Below are 26,431 nucleotides of genomic sequence, written 5' to 3'. Positions count from 1 at the left end.
GGCTTTTTGGGTTTAAAACGTAGGCGTTCGGTGTTATGAAGGCAGGCAAGGGCAGAGTTATGAATGCATGCGAGGACGTGAACACACAAATGTATTACTGGTAGAAACCCACTGGTTCCACCAGCCCACAGGGGATTATTGTGTCCGTCCGTCCATCGTGAAGGGAGGGGCTGGGTGGGGAGGGGTGGGTGGGGAGGGACTGGGTGGGGAGGGTGGAGAGGGGCTGGGTGGGGAGGGGCTGGTCACCCCGTGGTGTCCTTATAAAATTCTAGATTTTAAGCTTTCGTGACTGCAAGGATTCATTGTATTAGGTTTTTTCGGTAAAGTCACGTAGGTAAAAAATAAAATGAAAAATTACTAAAAAATAATAATAGAAATAAAATAAAATAATAAATCACGACGTTTCGGATGCAACACAAGTCTCCGTCATCAGGTGGGACCGTCACAGCTAGATTTGCTGTATCAAGTGAGGCAAAGATTCCAAGATACAAGTTCTTAAGCACAAGTTAAGGGAGGGAGGGAGGTGGTAGCCAATGAAAAAACCTAAGAATATAAGCATGTGGAACTGTTGGTGCGCCTGTTGGTGCACATGCTAGAAGAGAACGAAAATGCCCATGTTGTTTAACCCAGTGTTGGTTGACAATCAAATACAAAAAGGAGAGTACTGTTAAACGCTGCGGATGTTAACGCTTGGTAAAGTAAAATAGTGCCTGTCAAATAAGATGGTCCAAAAATGTGTAGACCATCTTATTTGATAGGCAGTAGTCGCATTATTATAAACCCATACGGTTTACCCGTATTCTTGTACAGGGATAGGTCCAATGCGGACACATTTTGTTGTCTGTTTGTTTGTGTTTATCCCTTGTGATGGGACTTTGTAGGATGAACGTTGTGATTTATAAGGGTCACGGGGTGACCAATAAATGTCTATGAATTGGTCTGTAAAAAGGTAGGCAGTGATAAGGGGTAATTGAGTTTATTTCTAATCACTGTCTGCATCAGGTAATATTCTCTATCTGTGTGCAACCTTTTTTTCTTCTACGTTAGTCTGCTTATATAGGCAGATTAAATCTGCCGTAAATGTGTTTTTTGTTGTTGCCTGGAGGTTAAAACCTCGGCTCTGGCAAGCCGGGTCCAGGTGAGCAGGAAGTTGAATCGATCCAGATCCTACAGATTCCAACTTCACGATTCCGCACGACCTTGCATCGATCCTTTTTCGTAAGCGACTCCGAATGAAAGAGGAAGCGATTCCTACTTTGCGATTCGCTGTTTGAGAAATAAAAATGGAATCGATTCCGGTGATGGCTTACAATAATGTTTGGCTCTGTAGAGGTGGGTGAGGATGATAACGACATTTGGCAGAGGTGGGACAAAGTCATTGTTATGCAAGTCCAAGTCGAGTCGCAAGTCATCAAATTCATGACTCGAGTCTGACTCGAGTCCAAGTCACATGACTCGAGTCCACATCTCATAGGTGGGACAAAGTCATTGTTATGCAAGTCCAAGTCGAGTCGCAAGTCATCAAATTCATGACTCGAGTCTGACTCGAGTCCAAGTCACATGACTCGAGTCCACACCTCTGACATTTGGTCAGATCGTGAGGTGATTTAACTCAAAAATAAATTACCCGATGCACATATTTGTTCCTGGGGTGAGTTCGTGATTCATGTAGATTGTAAAATAATGCCACGTTTTTGTTCGTCACTAATTCCTTCAGAATCGATAACATCGCTATACCAATAACCAATACCCGATCATTCGTCACGAAGTGACTGTGACGACACCACGAGGGCCTGTGCCAGGCCAGGTGCACTTTTGAGGCCCACGTGATGAGTCGGAAGGCTCGCTGACAGGTCTCGGGACAGACCCTGCAGGTGCCATGGGTTGACCGATTGAGATGACTGGTTAGATGCACCACCAACTTGCTGCGTTTTATCCGCCCGGTGCTCCGCTCGTTGTTGTGAGCGTCGCTCCTCTGCCCTCCACCACGGTGGAAACACCAAAATAAGCCCGCGCTAAATCGCTATATCCCATTACAGCACGCACACCATCACCAAAAACACCCCCACCTCCATCACCACTGATGGATGAAAGCCCCTTCGCACTCACGCACGAATCGAAGAATCGCAGATTTGCGGCGCGATTCTCGTCAGCGCCTCGCCTAACGTTAGGAATCGTAGACCGTCGATTCAGCGCGCATGGATCGATCCACGGCGAACTCCCGGTCTCGTGTTTCCCGCTCGGCGTTTGAACGCATTTTTGAGTCGCTCCTCTTCGTCATCATCATCATCAACCTCCTCCTCCTCGTCTAACCCTCTTCTCGTCCCCTTGCTCGCCCAGGGCCCCCGCCGAAAGATGTCGCTGCTCTCCTCACAGGGGTTGCGGGACCTGTTCTCGCGGCTCGCTGAGGGCGCCGCCTCCGTCTCTCCCGAGCCGGAGAAGGCCGCCGCCTCCTCCGCGGGTGCCGCCGGGACCCTCCCAGGGAGACCCCAAGGGGGAACAGCGGCGGCGGCGGCGGCGAGCCGGGAGTTGCTGTTCTCCTTGGGGGACCACGTGTACGCGTGGGACGAGCGCGCCGCCGCGCTGCTCCGCGCCGAGAGCGGACGGCGGCGCGGGGACGAGGGTGGACTTGAGGTGCAAGCCCATTACCCCCCCCCCCCTCAACACTTCGTTACCCCCCCGATACTCCGTTACCCCCCCCCCCCCCCGACATTCCGTTACCCCCCCCCCGACACTGCGTTACCCCCCCCCCCCCCCGACACTCCGTTACCCTCCCCCCCGACACTCCGTTACCCCCCCCCTCCCGACACTCCGTTACCCCCCCCTCAACACTTCGTTACCCCCCCGATACTCCGTTACCCCCCCCCCGACATTCCGTTACCCCCCCCGACACTGCGTTACCCCCCCCCCCGACACTCCGTTACCCTCCCCCCCGACACTCCGTTACCCTCCCCCCCGACACTCCGTTACCCCCCCCCTCCCGACACTCCGTTACCCCCCCCTCAACACTTCGTTACCCCCCCCCCGACATTCTGTTACCCCCCCCCCCGACACTGCGTTACCCCCCCCCCGACACTCCGTTACCCTCCCCCCCGACACTCCGTTACCCCCCCCCGACACTCCGTAACCCCCCCCCCGACACTGCGTTACCCCCCCCGACACTCCGTTACCCCCCCCGACACTCCGTTACCCCCCCCGACACTCCGTTACCCCCCCCGACACTCCGTTACCCCCCGACACTCCGTTACCCCCCTCCCCCCGACACTCCGTTATCCCCCCCGACACTCCGTTACCCCCCCCGACACTCCGTTACCCCCCCCCGACACTCCGTTACCCCCCCCGACACTCCGTTACCCCCCCCGACACTCCGTTACCCCCCCCTCCCGACACTCCGTTACCCCCCCCCCCGACACTCCGTTACCCCCCCCGACACTCCGTTACCCCCCCCCCCCACGACACTCCGTTACCCCCCCCCCACGACACTCCATTACCCCCCCCCCACGACACTCCGTTACCCCCCCCCCACGACACTCCATTACCCCCCCCCCACGACACTCCATTACCCCCCCCCCACGACACTCCGTTACCCCCCCCCCCGACACTCCGTTACCCCCTCCCCCCGACACTCCGTTACCCCCCCCCGACACTCCGTTACCCCCCCCCGACACTCCGTTACCCCCCCCGACACTCCGTTACCCCCCCCGACACTCCGTTACCCCCCCCCCCACTCCGTTACCCCCCCCCCCCACTCCGTTACCCCCCCCCCCCACTCCGTTACCCCCCCCCCCCACTCTATTACCACCCCCCTGCCACCACCCCATTTTACCCTCCCCCGCCACCCCCCATTACCCCCTCGCCACCCCATTACCCACATCCCCCCATCCTTACAAAGCCTAGCCGTGTCCGCCAGCTCGAACACCTACCGACTCTGACGTAAGCCCAACCCAATCCCGAACGCTGTCCCTATAACCCTACCGTACCGTATCACGTTGGCGAGATGTTAACTACCTCGCCTGGTATGCCGAAGGTCGTGGGTTAAATGCCGACCCTGACGCCTGCTGTACATATATATTTTTAGTTTGTGTCTCTCTCTCTCCCCGTGGTCGCGTGGATTTGTCTCCGGATCCTTCGGTTTTTCGCTCCGTTTAGAATCGACATGCGTTGAGAGTATTTGGCTGCGATAAATTTCTACGCAATAAATTACTTGGTTGAGCTATCATTTGTGGCCAGTCGCTTCTGAAAAAGCGCTATATAGCTCAGTGGGCCTTACCTGGTAAAATAAAAATACTTTATAGTGAAACTGCCACCCTGTAAGTTGGCCAGGTGTTGCCTGTTACAGCAAATGGGTTATGGGCCAATCGATGACGACCGTTCAATGAATTTACACCCGGCCCACGGCCGCACGAGAGACCTACCGCTTAAAAAGGACCTGCAAACAACTATCCATCGCTGCGCACGCGACTGGAGCCTTGCCGCTGCGTGTTGACCTTTCCTCGTTTGTGGTCCCCAGACGCTGCTGTGCTTGGACCCGCCGTCGTTCCGCGTGCAGCGAGTGCTGCCCTCGCCTTCTGCCACGTCGCTTGTCGCCCTGGCGGGTTCGCGTGGCCTCGTCGTCATGCACCTGCCTCCGTACCCGCAAGCCGGCACGAAAGACTCGTGCACAAACTGCAGGTGTGGTTTTAAAGTCGCGCGCTTAGATTTAAGTATATTTACGCTGTTTTATGATTGACTAACTGTTTCAAGTTGTTTTCGATCTTATGCTGGACATTTTTGTACTGCAGTGATTAGTAAATGTGAATAATAATAGATTAATCCAGCTATAAATCGCCAAGGCCAAGTGTAGACTCTCTTCTGCATGCTGTGAGTTTTGCTATGTAGAATGCCCACTAGAATAGGGGCAGGCCAGGTTGACTTGCTGTGATGTTTCACGAGTTGGCATATGCTAGCTGAAAGGGCTTGACCCTTAAATCTGCAGACAAGCAGTGTGTGTGTGGGGAGTGGTAGTTGGTTAGCGCGCTACGAATCCGACGACCAGAGTTAAATTCCCGCTCACGGCCAACACCAGTGGCAGTTATCTGAACCGTTCCTGGACCTCCCCTACGTCGACTCGTTCTCAAATTAGTATTTGGAGCGGTGTGTAAAATACTGCCACTGGGGAGACAAAGGCTGTCGGGCGTGGTCCTGGCCACCCACCCCACTCATGTGCCATGCTGGCCTTCATAGGTGCTGGCTTACAGCATTTTCCCCAACAGTCTCTTCAAGCTACACAGGGGGATCTTTGTCTTTGTGCTAACACATAATTGTGTGTTTAGGGTTACGATAGTGGCGGAGCGCCTGTTCACCAGCCGCCCGTCGCTGCGCCTGCTCGATTTAAGCTGGTTCCCTGAGGAGGGTGGGACTGAGCCACACGTGGTGCTGCTCACTTCGGACAACATGATGCGGTAAACGCTCAAACACCCGTGGTTAACTACAGCAATGATGACGATTTGTTTTCGATATACTGTAGCACCCAACACACCGAGATGTCTAGCAACGCTTGACATCACAGTTAAAAGGGCACTTCCAGTGACAGCTGTCCCTGTGCAGCACATGGTGTCTCAACATGTGGCTTGCAATTATTGCTGTGTATAATCCCAATTGAACAATGTAGTCACACATAGAAATATACCGATGTGAATGTGCATGTTCACACATTTGTGAATGTGCATGTTCACACATTTGTGAATGTGCATGTACAACAGAAATACACAGAATAATATATAGGGATCTGTTTGACTGTTAAAATAAATGTAGTCCCATCAGATTATCGGCTTTCTCCCAATGTTTTCCAACAGAATTTGTTTAAAGAGTAAATACGGACAAATTTTCATTTTTTCAGTTGTGGTTTCAGAGACGAATAATATGACTTCAGAAAACTTTTATCGCCGGGTAAAATGTGGCACTGTTTGGAAACTGATTAAATAATTTAACATATATGCAGCTTGTCTGGATCACTGGAAAAACATTGACTCGCCATCATATGTGCATGGGCAATAATACGCTTGCCACTGTACATGACGAGCAGAAGTGTGATCATAGTCACTGGCACTGATTCATGTGCACTTATGGAAGCAAAAGTTAATCGCATCATATTGAATTTGTAATAAAAAACAACTTTTGTCACACTCGCTTATAAACTGGTATATGTGTGTGTATTTACGTAGCCAATTTTTTGTGTTGATATTAACGCCGTATGGCTTGTGCTGTGTGCATTGCAAGTAATGCTGCTTTCTGTTGTCACCAGGATATATGCCGTTGCTGACCCCCATACCGCAGTGAAGGTGTTTTCGCTCACACCGGACCTCGAGGACTCCCCAAGCTTGCCACAATCACGGTAATGTGCACACTGCATTATTCAGTCATAGCAAATGCAGTTGTATTGCCTGAAACTGGGTTGCTTTATTAAAAACATGAATGTAAAGGGAAAAATCGTATACCGAAAAATATTTTCCCACAAGGTCTCATTATATAACCTAAGATGTGTTCCTAAGAAAAGTATTTGTGACCTCAAACCTACTAAAATGACACTTAAAATGTTCACCTACATTGCCGCATGCATCTAGCTGTCCACTCATTGAGGACGTCAGTCGTACGCACACCTAGATGGTGTATCATTAACGTGCAAGTGACCGTGACATACCCAGACAGACAACGCCCATCACGCCAAAGTTTGGCGTTGATTGGTTCATCTAGATATGAACGAATTGGGAGTGAGTTTCGGATATTCAGTGTTAGGGACGAGAGTCGGGCTGGCAATTCAATGCCATGGGCGAGCATTGGGGGCGTGAGTGCGCGACGTGAAATAAAAAAGAATAAAGATTGTACACACACACAAAACATTGAGAGTGACTTGGCATCCTTAATTACAATAACAATGGTGAAAATCGTGTAGAATTAGTTAAACAGAGAATGGAGCGGGGTGATAGTTTCAGACCCAGTAACGGAACCCTATGGTTACCATGAGGTCTATTAATTGTGGAGGCGGTTTTGCAGAACACGACATTTTTCAGGAATGTAACCCCTGCGTTCGATGAGGTATTGCTTTCGTTTGAACTACGTGGTTTTTAAACAAGTGGCGAGTCTATGAAACGCGGTGACCAGGCAAACGGCCTGGAACAGTATAAAATGCACGCACGGACGAACGACAACGTGCATATACTATGGGTGTTTTGATTTTTCCCACCGAAGAAATGTAAATTTGAATATTAACAAACGTAATAATGAAACAAGCAGGACGAAAACTGAAAAAGTGTTAATTTATAACGAACGCAACAACGAATAATCGTAATTTGAATTCATGTATTTCTAGGCACACCTGTCGATACAGTGTGTGTGTACATTGGGAGCATCATGAAGTGCGTACAGAATAACAGTATACAAACATGCGAAATAACCAAAAACATGCACCATTTTCATACACTGGAAATGTTTCCATTCGCACATTTGTGTTGAGCAGATATGTTTGTATTCGACCAAATCAACCCTAAATGCAGCCCCTCCAACTGAGCATTGTTACGCTGCTGTTCGCACTGCTCGCAGAACTGCAGGTATTCATTTTTTCATGGTGCATTTTTGAAAGTGTTTTATGCCTGCTCTCTGTGTTGCATTGGCAGGTCTTCCTTTGCGTGCGCTCTGGGCGAGCGAGCCGTGGCGTTTGACTTTGGCCTAGCCCGACCCAAGCAAAACGAAGTGCCTCTTGTGCCTGGCGTGCCCACCATGAGCAGCGCGCGCACATCCAGAATCGCTCCTCCGGAAGAGACCGTGTTTCCCATTTACGTCTTGTACGAAACCGGAGAGACGTACGTCGTTCACACGTGCTTGAGGTGAGAGAAGCTTACTTTGTACTGGACACTGAAATGCTGGACAACATCTGTTAAAAAGAGCTTGGGAGATCATCGGATTTCTCCAGAATAAATAAATATTCTGACGATTCTGTATGAGTGGATGGCACATCCGCACTTTCCCTCTGAGGTACGCAGGAAAGCTTAACAACAATGACAACAACTTGCATTTGTAATGGGGCTGTAGTTTAACAAACATCCCAGAGCCCAGAATTATGAAGGAGGAAAACTGTTGGAAATTGCAGGAATTAACCAAGGGAAGGAGTGTTTAAAGTTTACTTTATTTAACCAGGTAACAGCACAAGAGACCAGTGGTCTCATTTTTAAGGGTGGCCTGGGTGGGGCATTAGGCGGACAGAGGAGGGTGCTGATTGCTGTTTTCAGTTCAAATGTGCTTAATTTGCAGGTCAATTCTAATTTGGAAATGTTGATACCGGCATATAGGTCGTCTAACAAAAATAATGTGAGTTCCCAGACACTCGGACTGAAAGCATTTTGATTGTCTGCTGAAGCTCAGTGAATACGTGTCTCAACGGATAGGGAGTTACATAGTCTTGGTCTTTTTTCTGAGCAGACATTAACCTCAGTCCATTGAGATGTTTTTATTGTGACCCGTATAAGTACGTAACTATTTAACATTGTTTATTTTATTTTATGAGTTAAGGCCCGTCCACTGAGCTATATAGCCCTTTTCATAAGTGACTTGGCCACGAATAATAACCCAATCAAGTGGCTTATCATATGGAAATTTATAGCAGCCAAATATTCTAAACGTACGTTTCTAAATATATCCAGAGGATGTCAAGATTGTGCATTGGAACTTATAGTATCAGGTGATAATTGAGGTAGGAGGTTCTCAAGTAATTTACGGATTTGCAATTACAATAAGTCCTTGTTTGACGTGGTAGATGCGTTCCGATGACGTACGCATGCGTCACCGGAACAAAAAACAAAATTACTTTACCGGTATTGAGGCTTCCAAAAGGCCATGCGGGAGGGCGTGTGCCACAGTTTGGTGTGGGCTATCGTAGAGTGCGGTAGTGAAACTACAGTTCCCTGCAGTGAGTACAACGTCTTTATAAAAAAAAACGGCGCTATGCCTCTCTAAATAAAATGAACGCGAACCGCTTGTGCGTTTCTGAGCTTCAGCGGTGAACGGGACACCCACAACCCTGCAACATGCAGACGTCTCGGAATGGGAAAAGGGTTAACGCAACATTTTTTTTTTAAATCCTTTATATTAAGTTCACTTGCTTGCATGCTTGCTTTATTGCTTGCTTGCGCGTTTACGACCGTGCAAATCTTTCGGTCGTTTTTTAACCCACTTCCCGTGATCCAATCGAGCTGACATTTTGCACACAGACTCGTTGTGCGTGACAATTTATTTTCGTGAAAATTTTTTTCCAAAATTTTACACTTTTTAGGAAAAAATAAATTATGTTTAATTACCAATTGCTTAATGGTGGCAGGCAATCATCTGACCCATAGGTGGCAGCCATCTCAAGCCAGAGGACGAGAGGACTCTAGCCGCCACGCATATGAAGGATTTATTGTGAAAAACTTTGTTTTTACGGGTTAATTTTTCTCCTCCCCAGTGGCAAGTCCCGGACAGGCGATCGAGTTTTGGGGCCCCTGCCGATGCACCCCGCGGCAGAAGACAACTACGGTTACGGAGCGTGCTCACTCTTGTGTTTACGCAACTCCCCTTCCGTGCTCGTCATCGCCACCGAGACGGGGACCGTGTACCACTGCCTGCTGCTCGAAGAGGCTCAGGCACGTGGGTGTTTGGTGTGTGGCATTTCAGGCGGTTGCTTGAAGCGATGAGTGTGACCAGTTCGCCCTGTACGTATCCCATCTCGTGAGATATCAGACGTCCAAAGAAGTGTTTGGATGGGGAGAAGCAGCGTGCATAAACGTGTGTTTTCCGCTGCCTGCGGGGGGGGGGGGGGGCTACGTTTTGGGTAGTCGATGGAAAGTGCGCAGCGAATTACATTGTAATGTACTATGTTTTTTGCTCCTTGCCTTCACTAACCTGCACTGACCGGCGTTCAAATATGGTCAAATGAACCTTATGGCGGTACCCCGGGGTACCGTGGTACCCCGGCTATGGCATAATGTCTGTGATGCAGTCATTTTTAGTCTGTTGATGGTCGGCGATGCGGCAATCGACTCATCTCGACGAGCTGTACACGATGCACTATGGTGCATATGAGTGTTCAGGGTTTCAGCGCAATCGTCCTCGCTGCGTTTCGACATCGCGGAGTTACGTACACCCCTGGAAAAAATAGTGTCCCAGAAATAAAATATTTCATAGCCTCAGCCATTTTGTATTATTTGGTACCCCGGGGTACCGCCAGAAGGATCGAATAACCCCTACGACCCATACAGTATGTGGAGGCAGGGCTGTACATGAAATTATTGCATTGGATTGTGCCTAAAATTGCCTTTTTTAATAACATTTTTGTTGGGATGGTTTATAGAACACATTAGTTATTTAGTTTTAAGAGAAGTCGGTGTGATGATGATGATGGCGTTGTGTGAAACGTTGACGTGTGCACGCGCAGACGGAGGACGGTCTCCCGTACACTCTGTTCGTGTTTGACGCCGTGGAGCTGGAGCTGTCCCTGAATCTGCCTTCGAGCAGCGAGTTGGAGGAGCAGACGTTGGCAGACTTCACGTGCCCCATCAGGCTTAGTCGAGGTGAGCGTTAGTGCGTGGCCCGTACGCCCTACATCCCTTTGTAAAATAACAAAAATCTAAGTATTCCTCCGATTCGCACCGTTGGGTACGTACGGTGCAAAAGAAGTTCAACGTACATACGTGTATATATAACACTGGGCTTTTAAACACATTCCTGCGGAGGGAGCTGGTAGGAACGTTGGGTTGCTCGGTCAATGGCGTAGTGGTGTATTCCGCAAATATGGCCGACTGAGGGCGGGCACAAGCCGGCGTGAGTAGGTTAAACGTTGAGTTTTATAAGGGCACCACGTGGTGACCAGCCCCTCCCCACCCAGCCCCACCCCTCCCACCCAGCCCTTCCCCACCCTCCCCTCCTCACCCTCCCCTCTCCACCCAGCCCCACCCCTCCCATTTTTGGATGCACGACGGACGGACGGACACAATAATCCCCTGTGGGCTGGTGGAACCAGGTGGTTCCTACCAGTATGAACAAATATTGAATAGGTGACATTATGGGCAGTGACTCTTCTTCAAAGCTTGTGTTGTGTTTGTTGTTATTTGTGTTTGCAAACCACTGCCAACGCATCGCCACCATATATAATGTGTTTTAAAATAGCTATTGCTTTGACGAGACAGGTGATGTTAGGTGGTTTGTGTTTATAGTTCTTGTCTGAAGTTCTGATGCTCTCCACAAAGTTTAACCGCAGCTTGACCACATGTTGTGTGAATTGATTATGCTGTCATTTTTCATGATTTTACAATTCTAAAACTTTTGTTAATATTTACAGGTAAAAAAAAAAAAATTTGGTGTCTTTATATTTATTGACAACAAATATATTTATTTTATGGTGTTAAAGTTAACATAAAAAACTAGTCACTTGCCCTTGTGTTGATCATTACACACTCAATTTATTTTTTATTTTTAAAACAGATTTTGGCAAGTCATCACCACAGGGAAATGATTAAAATTTGTGTTGTATGCCAAAGAAGCTGTGTTGAATGCGAATGGAGTTCTGACGCTATTCACAAAGTTTAACCTTGTTTTAACTGCTTTTGGTGTTTGGTTTGTTGTCCTTCCCCCGCACCTCCAATTAGCATGGTTGGCTACGCACGGTGTGAAATAATTATTTGGTTCTTTCAGTAAAGTCACGTGACTTTACCGAAAGAACCAACGAGTAATTCCTGCAGTCACAAAAGCTTCGAATCAAGGTGTGAAAGAAGTTCGACGAATGTACATATATTGTGCTGATTGATTATACTATCATTTTCCATTATTTTACATTATTTTCTTGTGTCCCCAGACCCGCTGTGTGACATGCGGTACCACTGCACGCATGAAGCCGGTGTGCACAGCATAGCGATCACATGGCTGCCTTCCATCCAGACGTTCGTCGGCAGTCGTGAGTCGCATGCACAACGGTGCACGAACCTCACTCACTCACCTATGCACCTTTTTCCAGTGTAACTCCCAAGCTTTGGAACACTTTGCTAATAAGACAATAGGAATCATTGGTTATATTTAAGTCCTGTCTTAAAAAACTCACTTCTTTAAACTGGCCTTTACCCCCTACCTAGTTCTGGCCGTTTACCCAGCTGGTTCTGTTGATTTCCTGCGTTTCATATGGGGCGCTTTGGGATCTATGGATGAAATGTGCCTTGCAAATGTATATTTGAATTATTTTCCAGAATATATTTTGATTCCTACACAATTACAGTGTGCTTGCTGCATGTATACCAGACATGTGAATGTATGTTATATTTGCTTCTCATAAAAGTGAATAATTTTTCACAAAATTCTTAGTCATCTCATAGACCAGTCTCAAAAAAAGGTTCAAGCTAAAAAAGTTTTTCTGCTTGCGGTTCCAGTTCAGACAAGCAATGATGCCAATTGCATAGCCAGAAATGTCCGCTAGGTGGCGATAACTGACTCCTTTGAGTGGCACAGGTGACTGAAACAAAGGGATAGTAGAAACAAGAGCAAGTCTGGCCGTTGAAGTTAGGTGGTAGCCTGCATGCAGAGAAGGGAGGATTTTGCCAGCACTTGCATAGATGGTGCTCGAGTGTTGCTCAATCAATGTCAGGTGGCATCTGGGCCCCCACACCGCTGGTGATGCCTCCACTTGATCTGACACCTCGCAGGCTCACATTGAATACATTTTGTAAAACCTCGTCGAGATTTTTCTAGATTATCGAAGAGTTTATTGCATCTCGGATGAAATCCGCAAGGAGTGTGTCGGTCCAGCGATACCTCGCCTAACACGGGGGTTACATTCTTGGAAAATACCATATTGTATTTGTGGAAACACAAAACCGCGTTTTGACAAATAGTATACCTTATGGGAAAATAGGGTTGCATTCCTGGGCCTGTATACGGTACCGTGCAATGGTCCCCCCTGGCTGTTAAGTTTGTTCGTGGTGTGGACCTGCAATGCGGCGATTTGTGTTGCACGTTTCTTGGGTGTGCTGAGAAGTGGGGTTGATTTGTGTTGTATGTTTCTTTGTGTGCTGAGCAGCGGGCGAGGAGAAATCCGAGGATGAGCTCACGACGCTGGCGGACGATCACCCCTCTGTAGTTGAGCATGTGCTGTGCACCCGGCCATCGGCAAACATGTATGTACTTTGTCTTCAGTGTTCCTAGCAACATAACAGTCTACATATTTTTCAATACAAAAATACATTGCAAATATACTTAACGCAATCATCATCCACGTTTTGCAGTGTTGTGTACATAATCACAATTCATTTGCATCAGTAATACTGGTAGGAACCTCCTGGTTCCACCAGCCCACAGGGGATTATTGTGTCCGTCCGTCGTGCAGGGAGGGGCTGGGTGGGGAGGGGCTGTGTGGGGAGGGGCTGGGTGGGGAAGGGGCTGGGTGGGGAGGGGCTAGGTGGGGAGGGGCTGGGTGGGGAGGGGCTGGGTGGGGAGGGGCTGGGTGGGGAGGGGCTGGGTGGGGAGGGGCTGGGTGGGGAGGGGCTGGGTGGGGAGGGGCTGGGTGGGGAGGGGCTGGTCACCCCGTGGTGCCCTTATAAAACTCAACGTTTAACCTACTCACGCCGGCTTGTGCCCGCCCTCACAGTCGGCCATATTTGCGGAATACACCACGCCGCCGTTGACCCTGGCCATTGACCGAGCAACCCAACGTTCCTACCAGCTCCCTCCACAGGAATGTGTTATCAATCAAATGACTTCCCTTTCCACTCCCTGATTATTTAGTTGTCTCGACCCTGGCCTTACCCAATGCTTTACCTTGATAAGCAAGGTTAAGGGGTCTTAATTAGAGGCCCTAGGTCAGTCTGCTTGGTCCCTTGACATCTTACTTCATGGGATGCACACATTTCAATTAATTGTTGGGGTCAGGTGTGTCATGATTTAATACAAGGGCCACATTTTTTTGCTTTGTCTGTGCGGTATCTCATTTGTCCAGGCCAGGGTAATTTCATACACCTTTAATTAATGAAATAAATGCCATACCTATTCAATACCACACTTATTTCAGGGTCACACTAATCGTCTTCAAATATCTTTTCTGAATCGTCACCTTTGGAGAAATGTGTATAAGTTACAAGAAATCTGCTCAAATAATTTCAATGCATTATAACCTGCATCTGTGCTGTCGGAATGTCTGTGTGAAGGCATGGCCCTGCAGTTCAAGGAGTGTGCATTGTACGTGACTTATCTATGGGAGCAGTCATCCTTTGCCTTACTTCCAATTACGAAGTCGTCACAAGACCGCTGCTGTAAGCCCAACAAGTTTATGAGTCATGTGTACTAATGTGGATGCTTAGTATTTTACAATATCTAATCGTTCATACAAATTGCATTTCACAATCTCTGAGGAAGAACGGATATGCTGGATGGTAGCAGCCAGGCAATGAGCTGGCATCGGCAAATATCCAAGTTCTGCAGTCCTCTATATATTAAGGTGTTTCAAACAATGAGTGTTTATGCATGTGAGAAGAAACCGCAGCACCTAGAGAAAATCCACGCGTGCGAGAGGGCAACACTCTATCCTCTGCAGATGGAAGAAAGGAGATTAGGCTGCAGTTTGCTGTATTGGCTTCTCCCAGGGTATGGCACCTTGGTTCACCACGGAAAGGGAATTTTTGGCTGTGCTGTGATCCACCAACCCTTGCCTCCACAGTGGTGGTGTACAGGCGTGCGCCACCACCACCACTCAAACATCACATGTCTGCACAAAAACATTCACTCCTTTAGAACTGCTTCTTGTGTTTATTATCCTTCCTCCGTACGTCCAATTAGCTTAGTTGGCTACGTACGGTGCGAAATAAGTTCTACATACAAACGTGTACACGATTCAGTTAATTTATCGTGAGTGCAAGAATGTATATTACTCAATTGAATAATCGTTACATTTCTGCTATGCTGTTAGCAGCAGACAACATTTATGGCTAAAAGGATGACTGATAATAGGGGTTCAGCTGCATTCGCATGAGTTTAACCGCATTCACACCTCCGAATAGCACTGTTATCTACGTACGATACGAAATAAGTTCAACGTACATACAATATATGTAAGGCCACGGTGTGATTGCCGAATGTTTCGAGTTACTTATAACATGGGCGTGTTTTTGGAGGTTCATTGCAAAATGGCAGGGGAGGCTGCCACGGAGCTTGAGGATTGACGCAAACCGTGTCCCGCCTGCAAGCTGTGACCCTCTTGCAAATCCCCGTGGTCTCTACAGCCCAGTGTTTGTACGCACAGCGAAGGACTGCCACAAAACTGAGCTTTGCAGTCGTGGCCAATCTACTTCACACTGTTAATTTCATGATTCATAATAGGGAATGGATTACGGTAGTTCTATTGTGCAGGCATTGTCTTGTTTGTTTTCCCATTGTTGTCTATAAAGAGTGCAATGTGTTTGCTGTGTTCTGTGGTGTGCAGTATGTTCACCTGGCAGCCCTCTGCACTGCTCATTGATCAAGCATCCATGAGTCAGAATGGTGACGAGGCAGGGGGCTCGAGCATGAGGGTGGCGTCGCATTCGTTTCGGGAGGAATCGCTGGAGCACCGCATCCATAGCATTCTACAGCGAGACACGAGGAATCCCATACTTAGGTGTGTGACGTGTTTGTGTGTGTAACGTTTAGCGCACTGCGCTATGAGCCCGGCGACCCGAGTTCGATTCCCGTTTATGACCAAACACCAGTGACGAATATCTGAACTGTTGCTGGGACTCCCCTAGGTCGACTTGGCCTCAAATGAGTACCTGGTGCGGTGTGTAAACATCAGCACTGAGCAGACAAAGGCTGCTGGCCATGGTGCTGGTCACCCACCCTCTCGTGTGCCATGCCGGCCTTCATAGGTGCTCGCTAACAGCACCTGCCCTCACAGTATTTAAAGGGTATATATATACAGGGTAACCTTATCTTTGTGCTGGATTGCATGAAATAATAGACATGTCTGTCCCACCATGTACGTTTAAACTAACATTTTAGTCCTATCAGCTTCAATATTTGTTCATGGAGGGCTGTTGCAAATATCACCAGGCAACTCAACGTAATTTATTGAACAGGCCCAACTGCCAATGAGACTCGTAAAATCAAAAGTGGTCCAGGGATTGCTGTTTAAACAAATGGCTGCATGAAAATATTCTGCAGGTGCAAAGGTTTATGGGCAAAAATGTTTTTGTTAAGTTGTGGGGCATACCCATGTCGAGCTTGTCGATGTGATCTTGAGCGTGATGTTTTGCTCTATGTTCAGGAGCTCTACAGGAACTTAAATTCAGTCCTGAAAGAGCTTCCAGCACATGGAACGAAACGTCAGACATCATGCCAAACAACACGCGGTACAATCTGAAAACACATCGAGAGAACCGTCTAGCACAAAAGTGAAAACCTACAAATTAGTAATACCCAGGTCTGCGTATTAAATAAACTAAAATAACGAATGGTCGTAAGTGACTGAAACAAGGGTATAATGTTGACTGTATCAGTGCTACATTTATGGATTGGTTTTTTTAACGTGGTGCGCGTCTTTTCCCAGGTGTGGCTCCCAGGCACAGCTCTCGCAGTGCGAGTGTCTACAGCTCGTCACGCGTGCAGTGCAGGTGTTTCGGGAAGAGAACATTCTGAAACTGGACTTGGCGCGGGATGCAATCTTACGCAGGCGAGTGTTAAATGCTGCCCTCTGCTTTCTTACGCGCGGCGTTTGTTGTGAGCTCACAGCGATTCACGAAAGGATTGAAATCATTTGCGACGTTGCAGAGAAAATAAATAACAAAATAAAAAAGCATGTCTCTTTCACGTATCTGTCTCTGCGAAAAAAAAAAATATCATTTCTTACACAACCCATCAGCAATGTGGCCTTGTGGGAGTGCATAATTTTAGCAGCGACGATTCAAGGCATGCAAACTGCTGGACCAGTTTCAACATACATTTTCCCATGAGCAGAGTCATTGTTGTTTTCATCAATGTTGACAATTTACCATAAAAGGGATAAGGTTACTTATGTTTTTATGACTGGTTTGACAAAAATTATCTTCTGTTTGAGTGTAAAGCAAGTTGCAACCTTAAAAAAGTTTGGGGGGGGGGTGGCATCACTGGTTCAGGAATTATAGCTCGGGATCACGGGAGTTCACAGTCTAGTTCACAAACCACTGCACCCCACAGTACAAATTTGGCTTCCTTTTGAAGTGTATATATTATTCAAGGTCCCTTTTACCACCTTGTGGGTGTATTATGTATGTATGTTCAGCTTCTTTCGCACCGTACGTTGCCAACCGTGCTAATTGGAGGTGCGGGGAAAGGACAATAAACTAAACATAAAAAACTGTTCTAAAAAAATTAGTTTTCAATCTCAAGAAATTAGTTTACAATCTAGGGGTATGTGTGTGTGCATGTCTGCATGTGCCCGCTTTTGATCCAATGTTTGCATTTCAGAGTACGGGGAATGAGGCAGCAGAAAGAAAAACAGATGGAAGATCTGAAACAGATTTCTCACCAAGCGTACGCATTAATTTCCTTACATTGTGTGTGTGTGTGATATATTTACTGTATAGTGATACCCCTTAATCCTTTTTCTATATCATTCATGCTTTCCTGGAGAAGTAGACGAGAGAATTGTTCGCCTTTTGAATTATTCGAACAATCCATGAGAGGTTTTTCTTGGGTTAGATCGCGTAAATATAAATGTTTCGTTTAACCCGCCACTACCAGCCTCATCAGGCGACAGTCTGTCACCTAATGAGGAAGGTTGTGATTACCGGCGAAACGTCGTACCCGAATTGGAAATGTGGGTTTATTCTCCAACACACCGGTGTGTTGGCATGTTTTGTTCGTGACAAACCGTTCTAATTGGCTGTGTTGGGTGGTGGCAGGTTTAACGACACATTTATATTTACGCGATCTAACCCAAAAAATCTCTTGTGCATAATATTTGTCACAAAAGCCTACGTGTTAAACTAATTAAAACAAGCATAACCATTTAAGGACTCTCAGAAAGCATAGGCAGAACTGTCCAGCGGTATCAATGTCACTGGCAATGCACTGTGAAATTCAGACTTTTGACAACGTAGATGTATTTAGCCTTCATATTGTTTCAAATGTATGTAATTGTACGTAGCATTATCTACAAATGTTGGCTTTTCTGAGTGTATCCTAAATCTTCACTGCAGCCTTAAGAGATATACTTTTACGACATTCGGTCACATACACGCGAACAAATGCACTTGTGCATGTACATACCCACGTAGAATTGAGTTGTAATTAAGTAAGATTACAATAGACTTTTACGACATTCGGTCACATACAGGTGAACTAATGCACTTGTGTGTGTTAGATTGAGTTGTAATTAAGTAAGATTACAATAGACTTTTACGATATTCGGTCACATACACATGAACTAATGCACTTGTGCGTGTACAGACCCGCGTAGAATTGAGTTGTAATTAAGTAAGATTACAATGGAGGTTGATGTTTACAGGCAAGAGCTACGGAAATCGGCTGAATGTCTCGTGGAAAAGTCTGAGGATGCACGAGAGAGACAAGAGGCTCTGGTGGAGAGGTGGGTAACTTTGTCCAGCGGCAACGTGTTTGCCGCTCGTTGCGGAGGTTCGCGGTTCGAATCCGGTGGCCGCCCTCGTTAATACCGCGGGTCGGTAATGACCGTAATAATACTGTGCGCCATAATGCGTATAAAACATTTGCTTCACAGCGGACGTTAAAGATCACCTGACGTTCGCAAGAGCATCGGGGTGTAAATTTGCCAAATTCGGAATTACCGTACTTGGAAATTACACATTTGGGATTATACACAGCAATTTATTACTACCCCTACTGGCACACTAATGCTCCAGGTCGCTATTGCAATTGAGACTATCCTGGCCTCTTGAGTTCTCTCACCTGGTTAAACAATATGAACTTGAAACTTGTACGCTCAAGTGCACGTGTGGTGGTGAGACGCAACATGTGGTGCATAGTACAACATTTTTTATAATTTTAAACATACTGCATATGGTATAATCAAATATGCGTGTAATTTCGTGTTTAAATGACCTACAAGCTGTTTATGACATGGTATTACATGTGTAGTAACATACGTCACTACTGCGTCGGGACTGTACGAGCGTAGGGACATATGACGTCACTACTGTGTTGGCTCGGTATGGGTGCTGTAGGCGGGTGTCACGGGGGTCGTGTCAGGCGTGACACTCTGCGTGAACCCAACAGGACACGTGACCGAACAAAGGGGGGCTAGGGAGTCCAGGGGAGAGCTTGGGGGTCACGTGGTTGGGGGCCCGTACCTTCCCTAAGGATCGAGAAGGGGGGCGTGGCCTGGGGCGGAGCCAGCCACGCCACGGGAGTTATAAGCGGGGTGTGAACAGATAGCTGGGCTGTTCAACCCCGGGATGAAGCCGCCATTAGCGGTCCTCGAGTCTCCGATCGTCGTTCGTGACCAGGCAAGCCCGTCACCTGCCTTGGTCACGCTGTGTAGTGTTCCCCGAGTGTTAGTGAGATGAGGAACGGTGGTCACCACCTTAGGTATAGTGTTCACGTTGGTTATGCGTTATTAAATAGTGTTGCCTCCAAGTTGAGTGTGCGTTGAGTTGTGGTATTGAATTATCTGTGTAAACCCAGTGTAGTATAATCCATGTAAAAATGTTCTTTCGTGCATAACTGCCTCACCTGGTATACAGGAGGTCGTGGGTTCGATTCTGACCCTGACGCCTGCTGTATATTTAGAGTTTGCATGTTCTCCCCGTGGTCCCTTGGATTTTTCTCTAGGTCCTCTGGGTTTCCCCCCTCAACATGGGTTTTAGAGTATTTGGCTGCTATAAATTTCCACATGATGAGCCACTTTTTTTTTAAAGCTATCATTTGTCATAGCCAGGTCGTCTAAAAAAGAGCTATATAGCTCAGTGTGGGCCTTACATAGTAAAGTAAAAAAATTGTTTAATGGTTTATATTCGCCGTTGTGTTTGCGATAGATGTTCGGCACGCATTTTTTTAAAATGCCCTGTTTGTTTCGTTTGTGTTCAGAGTGCATCGCGTCCTGCGGGGAGCGCACGCGTGTCTGCCCGTCCTCTCGGACAGAGAGCGGCACGCTCGCAGCGAGATCCAAACAATCACCGATCAGGTGGAGGAGCTCCAGCGATCTATCGAACAGGTCACTGATTAAGCACATGCCTCTTCACTGTGACAATACGTCTGTGGGGCCGTCCATAAATGACGTGACGCACCTGGGGGGGGGGGTTTGAGAAATGTGACGTCACATCAAAATGCGCAACTTTAGATAAATATAGACAACACGTTCTACTTAATTAAATAGACTTTTTAATAAATGTTTTCTCCCACAACATCAGAGTGCAGCGCCACATTAAATACGCACTACAATGACAATAGTTTAAAGCGATTTGAAGCATGTTTTATTTTCAAAATGGAAATATGGTTTTGGGGGGGGGGCGGGGCAGAGCTTTGTGACGTGATATTTGAGGGGGGGTCTGACTTTGTGACACCGTGTGACGAGGGGGGGCGGTCAAACATCGTCCAAAATCGCGTGACGTCATTTATGGACGGCCCCCATATGTATGTTTGTGCACCGTTGTGCACACAACTCGCGACTGCCAATGAACGTCTGTATGGAAGGCAGCCATGCTGTGCACACCAGCTTCATGCGTGCAGTGGTACCGCATGTCACACAGCGGGTCTGGGGACATACACAATAATATAAAATAATGGAAAATGACAGTATAATTAATCAGCACAACATGTGTACATGTGTGTCGAACTCCTTTCGCACCGTACGTAGCCATCCTTGCTAATCGGAGGTGCGGGGCAAGGATGAACTAAACTCAAAAAGCAGTTCTAATCTAGATCTAAAACTTCAACATTTGGCATGTTTTTTCTGTCTACAAATGTATCTTGATGTAAACATGTTTTCAATTTAGTGTACACAACCTCACTGAGTCCACAATGTAAAAATTTAAATTAGTATACAATCCTTTTTCACTTTGGAGCACTTGTTAGCGTGTTGTCCAGTAGTCGGCACTTTTGAAATGTTTTGTAATTAACAGATGGGGAACCTCTAGGGCCCTTTAGGATTTGCATCACTTGAGCCAGCGCTGTCTGGTGTATATTGCGCCTCTTCGTGTTTTAACGCTTTGACATATTTGTGTTGTTATCTTTTTCTTGTCATTGTCTTTACCTCATGTATTACTGAAAAACGTATTCCGTTGCATAATCCAAAAACCTCTGACACTATAAAATATGTGTTCTGTGTTAGGCGTAATACCATTACACATTTGGTTACAGGGTTTTGTGAAAAAAATATTCTACATTATTTATGCATTTGATTGGAATTGCTGTTAGCCTGCGCTATTGGGAATATCAAAGCTGCTTGTTTGCTAACAATCGGAAGCTCTTGATAATCCTCTTTCTCGTAGACCCACACTTTTGGTAATCCCCTTAGTACAAATTCGTGATTTCAACCATCAAACCTCGACGGGCGGGCTCCGGAACGAGTGAATAATTATTACGCTGCTGCTTATTTTTTTCCCATTCATCACATATTGCCTGTTCGGCGGCACTTGTGTTTTGCGTGGCTGTGTTTGCGGGTACGTGCTGTAGGTGCTGAATAAGCGTAACTATCAGCAGAAGAAGGTCATCATCCGTCCGAATCTGGAGGTGCAGGCGCAAAACGTGATGACTCCCAAGCAGATCAGCTGTGTGCAGCGCCTCCTTGAAAAAGAGTGAGTAGGACTAGCCAGGGACACGCACACCACATACACACATATACATTGACTTACTTTGCCATGTACGGTATCCTCCTTTGTGCCGTGCATCACACCGTAAGCATCCATTTCTTACCCAAAGCCTTGCGTAACACTTTTCAAATAACTTCACTGAAATCACGCATACAGAGCTTTTAAGTGGCATTCTGTTTCGCAGTGCAGTTAAAAGTACCATTGATGATTTGTATTTTATATATTTAAATTTTATTATTTTCAAACTGATCTTGCAGATGACAAAAAATATCAGAAATATAAAAATGGCAGACGTACAAAATAATCCATGATACAGGTTTTTTTTCGCGTAAATATTTACACGATGATATTGGTTGCGAAAGCCTACGTGTTAAAACATGCAAAACAATTGTAAGGAAAAGATGTAACACGACAACACTTTTAATGATAACAGAATTTTATATGAAACCACTTGTATAAAAAAAAAATCACGTAAATATTAAATGGTAGCATGGCCGAGCCATTGTGCATTTTCCGCTCGTTGTAGAGGTGAGCGGTTCGAGGTCTTCCAGCTGCCATGGATAATTCTGCAGGTGCTTTTTCTCTCATACAATTTCATTTAAATACTACGGGTTGTATTTACCGTAAATACGTGCCCTCTGATTCACAGTCGATGTTAAGGATCCCGTGATGTTACTCAAGAGGTAGTGCACATGTGAGTTAATAGGGAAATCGCTGCCTACTGTGGTGCTATGGCATATGTGTTTGTGAAACAGCGTCTGCGTCGCAGCCTTGCGCTGTTGTGATGTTGTGAATACAATATTAACTTATTATTTGTATTGATTTAAACAGCAAACTGCATGAAATTTGGTGATAACTTCTCTAATCTATGATTGGCCTTGTATGCCAATAGCAATTCAATGCATATAATGGGAGTTTCTCATGGTGTATAGGTTATTGAGCATTATGTAATTCACCGTTAAAACTGCTTTTGCCATTATGTAACAGGATAACATGCATATTTTTTTTACTGTTTACCATTGCCATATACAGAGTAGACAAAACATCCCTGCAAATATCGCTCCTAGTTTTGCATGATAAATATATATTGTGCGTTTTTATTAATCGAGTGTTCTTGTCTGTAATGTGTGCAGGAACAGGTTAATCGTAGATCTTGTGAAGAAAATCAACCAAATAAAAGCGCAGATAAACGTGTGAATGGATCTAAAAAAGAAAGATGCAAAAACACAAGCCACAACATCACATCTTACAGACTTATTGAAACAGCCTGTCAATAAACAAGTAACCGTTTTCACATTCAGGTTGGCATCTACATTTTAATCGTGTGCTAACACAATAAAAAACAAATGAACCTAGATTCCACTTCACTTGCATTTTCACTTTCTCGTTAGCACAGAAAGAATGTCCAAAGGCACACTACTTATTGATAACCTTAACGTATGTTTCACTTTTGTTATTGCCTGTTAACACCTTTCATACGTACACAGAAGCAATAACTAAACTGTTATGCTTTGTGGTTTAATTTATTTTAATGGAATATATTAAGTTGGTGACGTGCTTTTGCAGGCTTTATTTGAATTGTCATCAAAGTGGAATATTTCAGAAATGAGATGTCATCGGTTTGGCATGTCAGAGCCCTATGTTACCGCAGCTACAGCCATGACCATCCATAATGGGGGTGCGGTGCCTGGGGAAAATCACACCGTGCGGGACCCCCCAAAGACCGTAATTATTACATCTGATACCGTGACGTTCAAGCGTGGGGCCCTCCCGAAGCGCGGAGCTCGGGGCAGTCACCCCGATTCGCCCTACCCGAGGGAACGGTTATGGGTACAGCCAACATTTTACTCAGAAATGAAAATGTTACAACCGGGCACGCACATGTGTTACTTGGTTCTGTCATATAACTGAAAATGTCACGCGCCTATTGGATGCGTTGCTTGTGTTCATTTGTGTCTTAAGTTCATTCCAGGCTTATTCTCTGCAATATCTTATTTTTGTATCGTTAGACCACTGCACAAAGTTCGGTCCAAACGAAGCTTCTTTGATTATCAATGCATCCTCTGTTTCATTGCTGGAACAGTAGAAGTTGTACAATTACTGATAAAGGAAGCACGTTCTGGGAAAACATATACAGTACCTTCACATGGAGGAAAAAGTTAAGATTTTAATTAATATTGACTATTATACAAAATTAAGTTTAAAGCACCGGTCAATTGGCTGAATGTACGTTATCCTATTCGCGGTTTCGCAGGTAAATGTGTAAAAAATTTATATCTTGGACAACCCAAACATGAGTTTTGCTCAAGTTTAAATTTTCTATACTTGGAAGTGTTATTATGCCATTTCATATTTTTCTTACTCCACCCTGGCCCAGCATAACCGTTCTCTTCCGCAATGTACGCAATGTGTTTAGTTTGTTGTCCTTCGCCCGCACCTCTGATTAGTACGGTTGGCTACGTTAAGGTGCAAAGGACGTTCAACGTACAAGGTCCACATCCCATCAGCTCTTGCATTCAAACCACTTGCACATCTCATGCATTGCAGTGACCTTAATACATCGAAAATCTTAACTTTCTAAATATTGTTTTACATGCATTTGCATATTCTCTGTACACAATGCCGTTTCGAAGTAATTGTCCTTTGATATCATTCTCAAAGTGTGCTTCAAGTGTATGCAGCTTTGGAATATTTGCAATATTTAAATGTTTTGAGAGTTAATTGACTGAATATTTCATTAAACCCTTATTATTATACAGTATGTTGATGTATTTACTATGCGCAATGTCGGTGAAGTGTGTATTCGTTTCCAATGTGGGGTGTTTGTGCAACATGCTTTAAAACTTTTTGTCACCCCCCCCCGGGGCATAGTACATATCCCCTCCGCCTTCTGGCTCTGCCCAGACGTTGCGAAACTTTACCATACGATCACGAGCTTTGTTAATGACTCGCGTGGCACAGATCTCTCCCCGCCGGTAGAAGAGACCCCCCCCCTCCCACTGTGGTGTCTGAAACCTGTCATAGCCAGGGAGACCATACTGGACCACTGGAAGGATCGTGAGCCCCCTTCATGTCAACAGTGGCAGAGTACAACTTCTAGCGCATGCGGGCATGGAGCGCCTGAGTCATAAGCTTAAGGGAAAAGAGAAGGAGTTCGAGGCCTGGCTGGTCCCCTTTTATACAGAGCTTGAAATAAGTTGGTCTGATTAGGGGGCCGGGAGACGACCAAAAAAGAGGGGCATGCCCCCCCCCAGCGGTTAAGCGAGAGCGACACTCGGAATAGTGGAAGGACAGCATAAATGCCCATTTCGGTTTAGGTCGCGTAAATATAAATGTGTCGTTAAACCCGCCACCATACGACACGGCCAAATTCGAAAGGGGTTTCACGTGAACAAAACGTGCCGAAATGGCGCCAATAACAACTTGCGATTTTTGCAGCCAAAAACGGAACAATTTACATACATAATGTGCATGCATAATATGCATGCATGGTTAACATATGTATGTTGATTCACTGTGAGTAACCTAACTAATAATATATTCATTCTAATTTATATTGATGCATTAATCAACCCCCCCTGGGCTTCGCATCTGATAGGCTCACAAGTGACATCACATTTATCCCTCTTTAAGAACGAAACATGAAGATAATTTCAACACAACTCTGGTTGTCGCCTGATGAGGCTGGTTGTAATTAACGGTGAAACGTACTCGGATTTTAAATGTTGTGGGTTTACTCTCCAAACACACAGGTGTGCTGAACTAGTGACGAATTGGCATGTTCTGTTTACGTGACAAACACCTTACTAATTGGCTGTAGCGGGTGTAACGACATTTTATATTTACGCGATCTAACCCAAAACACCTCTTATTATGGGTAGTATTGGTCGCGAAAGCCGCCTCCGTGTTAAACAGTGCTTCACCTCTTGAAGAGTTCTAGATTTGAAGCTTTCGTGACTGCAAGCATTCATACTCTTAGTTGTTTCGGTAAAGTCACGTCGGTAAAAAATGAAATTAAAATTAATAAAAATAAAATAATAAAAATCACGACGTTTTGGAGGCGACACAAGTCTCCGTCATCAGCTTGGACCGTCACAGCCACCTGATGACGGAGACTTGTGTTGCCTCCGAAACGACGTGATTTTTATTATTTTATTTTTATAAATTTTTATTTAATTTTTTTACCTACGTGACTTTACCGAAAGAACTAAGAGTCTTGAAGAGTTTCCACTTTGTCTCTCCAGCGGTCCTCTTCATCGCAAGGCCCGCGGGTTACCGGCGGCTCCTGATGTGCAGCCCCCCGACAAATACACAACACGTGACACCCCTCCCGCATCATCATCGTGCTGCTGTCAAACCCAACAAGAGTTTAAAATAATGTGTGGGCGGCCCTCACACTGGTGATGTCTCATCGGCGAAAGTGGCCCCGCCACCCCAACCCCCGCCCTGAAAATGTGTGAAGAACACCGCTCTCTAGGTAACGGGTGGATAGATCATCTTCACCACTGCGATTGCCACGATGCCCAAGCTCTTCCTGGGCAGCCAGTAAAGGGGCCGTCCACAAATGAGGTCACGCGATTTTGGACGATTTTTGACCCCCCCGCCCTTGTCACACGGCGTCACAAAAAGTCAGACCCTTCTCAAAC

General features: G+C 46.1%; 1 protein-coding gene across 3 annotated transcripts; it reads left to right on the top strand.

Annotated features, from left to right (window-relative positions):
- Positions 1-1,590: 1,590 nt before the first annotated feature.
- On the top strand, positions 1,591-24,541 carry NUP88 (nucleoporin 88). 3 transcript variants are annotated; one of them, XM_078879595.1, is made up of 18 exons: positions 1,591-1,602; positions 2,341-2,634; positions 4,511-4,671; positions 5,313-5,441; positions 6,284-6,373; positions 7,653-7,862; positions 9,476-9,653; positions 10,445-10,580; positions 11,861-11,959; positions 13,073-13,169; positions 14,196-14,300; positions 15,467-15,640; positions 16,568-16,690; positions 17,464-17,529; positions 18,506-18,586; positions 20,062-20,188; positions 21,649-21,770; positions 22,919-24,541. In XM_078879595.1, the coding sequence occupies exons 2-18, from the start codon at positions 2,356-2,358 to the stop codon at positions 22,980-22,982; spliced, it is 2,241 nt and encodes a 746-aa protein (XP_078735721.1). In that variant the 5' UTR covers positions 1,591-1,602; positions 2,341-2,355; the 3' UTR covers positions 22,983-24,541. The 3 variants fall into 3 exon arrangements, with proteins under 3 accessions (XP_078735721.1, XP_078735722.1, XP_078735719.1); XM_078879596.1 differs by lacking the exon at positions 1,591-1,602 and adding an exon at positions 1,877-1,904; XM_078879593.1 differs by lacking the exon at positions 1,591-1,602 and adding an exon at positions 2,201-2,224.
- Positions 24,542-26,431: the final 1,890 nt, after the last annotated feature.

This window comes from Lampetra fluviatilis, chromosome 54 (assembly GCF_964198595.1).
Source record: "Lampetra fluviatilis chromosome 54, kcLamFluv1.1, whole genome shotgun sequence".
Lineage (NCBI taxonomy): Eukaryota > Metazoa > Chordata > Hyperoartia > Petromyzontiformes > Petromyzontidae > Lampetra > Lampetra fluviatilis.
This window is presented reverse-complemented; position numbering and strand designations above follow the sequence as displayed.

Bases quoted from the DNA above. Each gene is read 5' to 3' on its own strand.
- NUP88 (XM_078879595.1), top strand. From the start codon at position 2,356: ATGTCGCTGCTCTCCTCACAGGGGTTGCGGGACCTGTTCTCGCGGCTC. The intron at 4,672-5,312 runs GTGTGGTTTTAA...TTGTGTGTTTAG, and splicing joins GACTCGTGCACAAACTGCAG to GGTTACGATAGTGGCGGAGC. The intron at 16,691-17,463 runs GCGAGTGTTAAA...TTTGCATTTCAG, and splicing joins CGGGATGCAATCTTACGCAG to AGTACGGGGAATGAGGCAGC.